The 2,044-nt window shown below is 30.6% G+C and overlaps 1 protein-coding gene across 1 annotated transcript in view; it reads left to right on the plus strand.

The window, feature by feature from the left end:
* Positions 1-2,044, plus strand: part of LOC116849432 (origin recognition complex subunit 1) — an 11,309-nt gene that overhangs the window by 675 nt on the left and 8,590 nt on the right. The window contains exons 2-3 of the mRNA XM_032826572.1: positions 259-1,618; positions 1,688-1,964. Coding sequence (XP_032682463.1) covers positions 279-1,618; positions 1,688-1,964 — 1,617 coding nt within the window. The 5' untranslated portion in view covers positions 259-278. The remainder of the gene's footprint in view (positions 1-258; positions 1,619-1,687; positions 1,965-2,044) is intronic.

Here is a 2,044-nt window from a genome sequence, read left to right on the forward strand (position 1 = left end):
TCTCTCTCTCTCTCTCTCTCTCTCTCTCTCTCTCTCTCTCTCAATTTTGATTCAAAGTAATCCTATGATTTTTCCTTAACACTATTCTAATAGTTAAAGATGAATTAATATTCCCTGAAAAATAATTTCGAGGATTGTATCCAAAAAATTTTAGATCATATCCGAACAAGTTTGAACATGTCTATTCACGGCGGTAAAGCCGGAACTAAACACTTTTCAATGAAATTAGATATTTAATAATTGTTATTGTGTTTATAGATTAAAATACAAATAATACAATGGCAAGATTAAAGAAATGCACAGAAAAAGATGTATCTATGTTACTTGAAACTAATTCAGACACAGATGTAGAAGAGTCTACTGAATGCTACACACCAAGAAAAGATATAAAAAGAGATAGTTCAGATACCTCAGTTTCTGACACAATATTTGATAACAACAAAAGTCTCTTATTACGGAAAAATGCATTACAAAAAGAACAAGTCTCCTTAAGACTCAGATTGAGAAGGTCTACTGAGCAAAGCAGTTACAAAATAGATAGTGATTCAGATAATGAAAGACCAAGAAGATCAACAAGAAATGTAAAACATTTGAAAAGATTACAAGATGAAAATCAAATGCCACATAAAGGTGTAAGAATTGTAAAATTACCTAAAAAATACTCTGATTATGATTGTTCTTCTCCTAATAAAGAAAAACATACTTTACGAAAAGAACAAATTAATTACAAAACAAAAGAATCATTTTCGTCTGTTAATAATGACAGAGAAAAAGTAAATAAAGTACATGAAATTAAATATAACGATTGCAAGGATAATGATTCTGACACAGATTGTATTTGTATTTCGTTTACTTCAAATAAAAGATCTACTAGGTCAAACACAAAGTCAAAAAGTAACAAACAGCATTGTGCTACTTCCGTAGAAAACAATGATGATGATGATGCTCTACCTAGGATTAGAACCAGGTCGTCAAAACATATATCCACAGATGTAATATCTAAAAAAGATAATATAAGCAAAGTACTACTTAATGAAAAAACTGCAATAAATTCCAAGATAATTACAGCAGAATGTACTTCACTTCATAGAACTCCTAAAAAGCGATTATTCAAAATGGAATATGATTCATCAGATACATCAGATACCCCTAAAAGGAGGCTATCTGCAATACAACATAGTGCACTGGATCACACTCCTAAAAGACAAACAAAGAATCAGGGTAGAAGAATCTTAAATATTTCTAATAAATGTAAACTCACAGTACATGAAACTGAAGATAAAGAAAAAATCGACGAAGTGTCTGTTATATGCAAAAGTACCAAAGATATGTCCATTACAGTCAAACAAAGAAAGAAGAATGCCAAGAACATTGATGAATCAACAATAATACAAAATGATCCAAATACTCCAAAATCTCGCACATCACTGAAGCATAGTGCTTTAACACCATCTATGAAAATAAGAATTGGAGTCTTAGCTAAACCAATTACACCATTACAAAGGGCCAGATCAAGATTACATGTTAGTGTAATCCCGAAATCCTTGCCTTGCAGGGAGGAGGAGTTTAACGATATTTATACGTTTTTAGAAGGCAAATTAATGGACAATAGAGGAGGGTAAGCTTAATAAATACCCATTGATTAACTATTATTTTTATATACATAACTATATGAATATTATTACAGATGTATTTATGTAAGCGGTGTCCCAGGTACAGGTAAAACTGCCACAGTGAACGAAGTTGTAAAATGCTTGAAACATTCAGTAGAAAAGCATAAATTAGATCAATTTGACTTTGTTGAGATTAACGGTATGAGATTATCCGAGCCTAGACAAGCATATGTACAAATTCTAAAACGGTTATCTGGAGAAACTTTAACATGGGAACAAGCATATAATGCACTAGAAAAAAGATTCAACAGCAATGTTAAAAGGCCGATGACATTACTACTCGTAGATGAGGTATGTGTGTGTGCATATATATATATATATATATATATATATATATATATATATATATATATATATATATATATACAGAG

This window comes from Odontomachus brunneus, unplaced genomic scaffold, assembly GCF_010583005.1.
Source record: "Odontomachus brunneus isolate Ranch 3 - 2012 unplaced genomic scaffold, Obru_v1 Obru_scaffold_116, whole genome shotgun sequence".
NCBI classification, from domain to species: Eukaryota; Metazoa; Arthropoda; class Insecta; order Hymenoptera; family Formicidae; genus Odontomachus; species Odontomachus brunneus.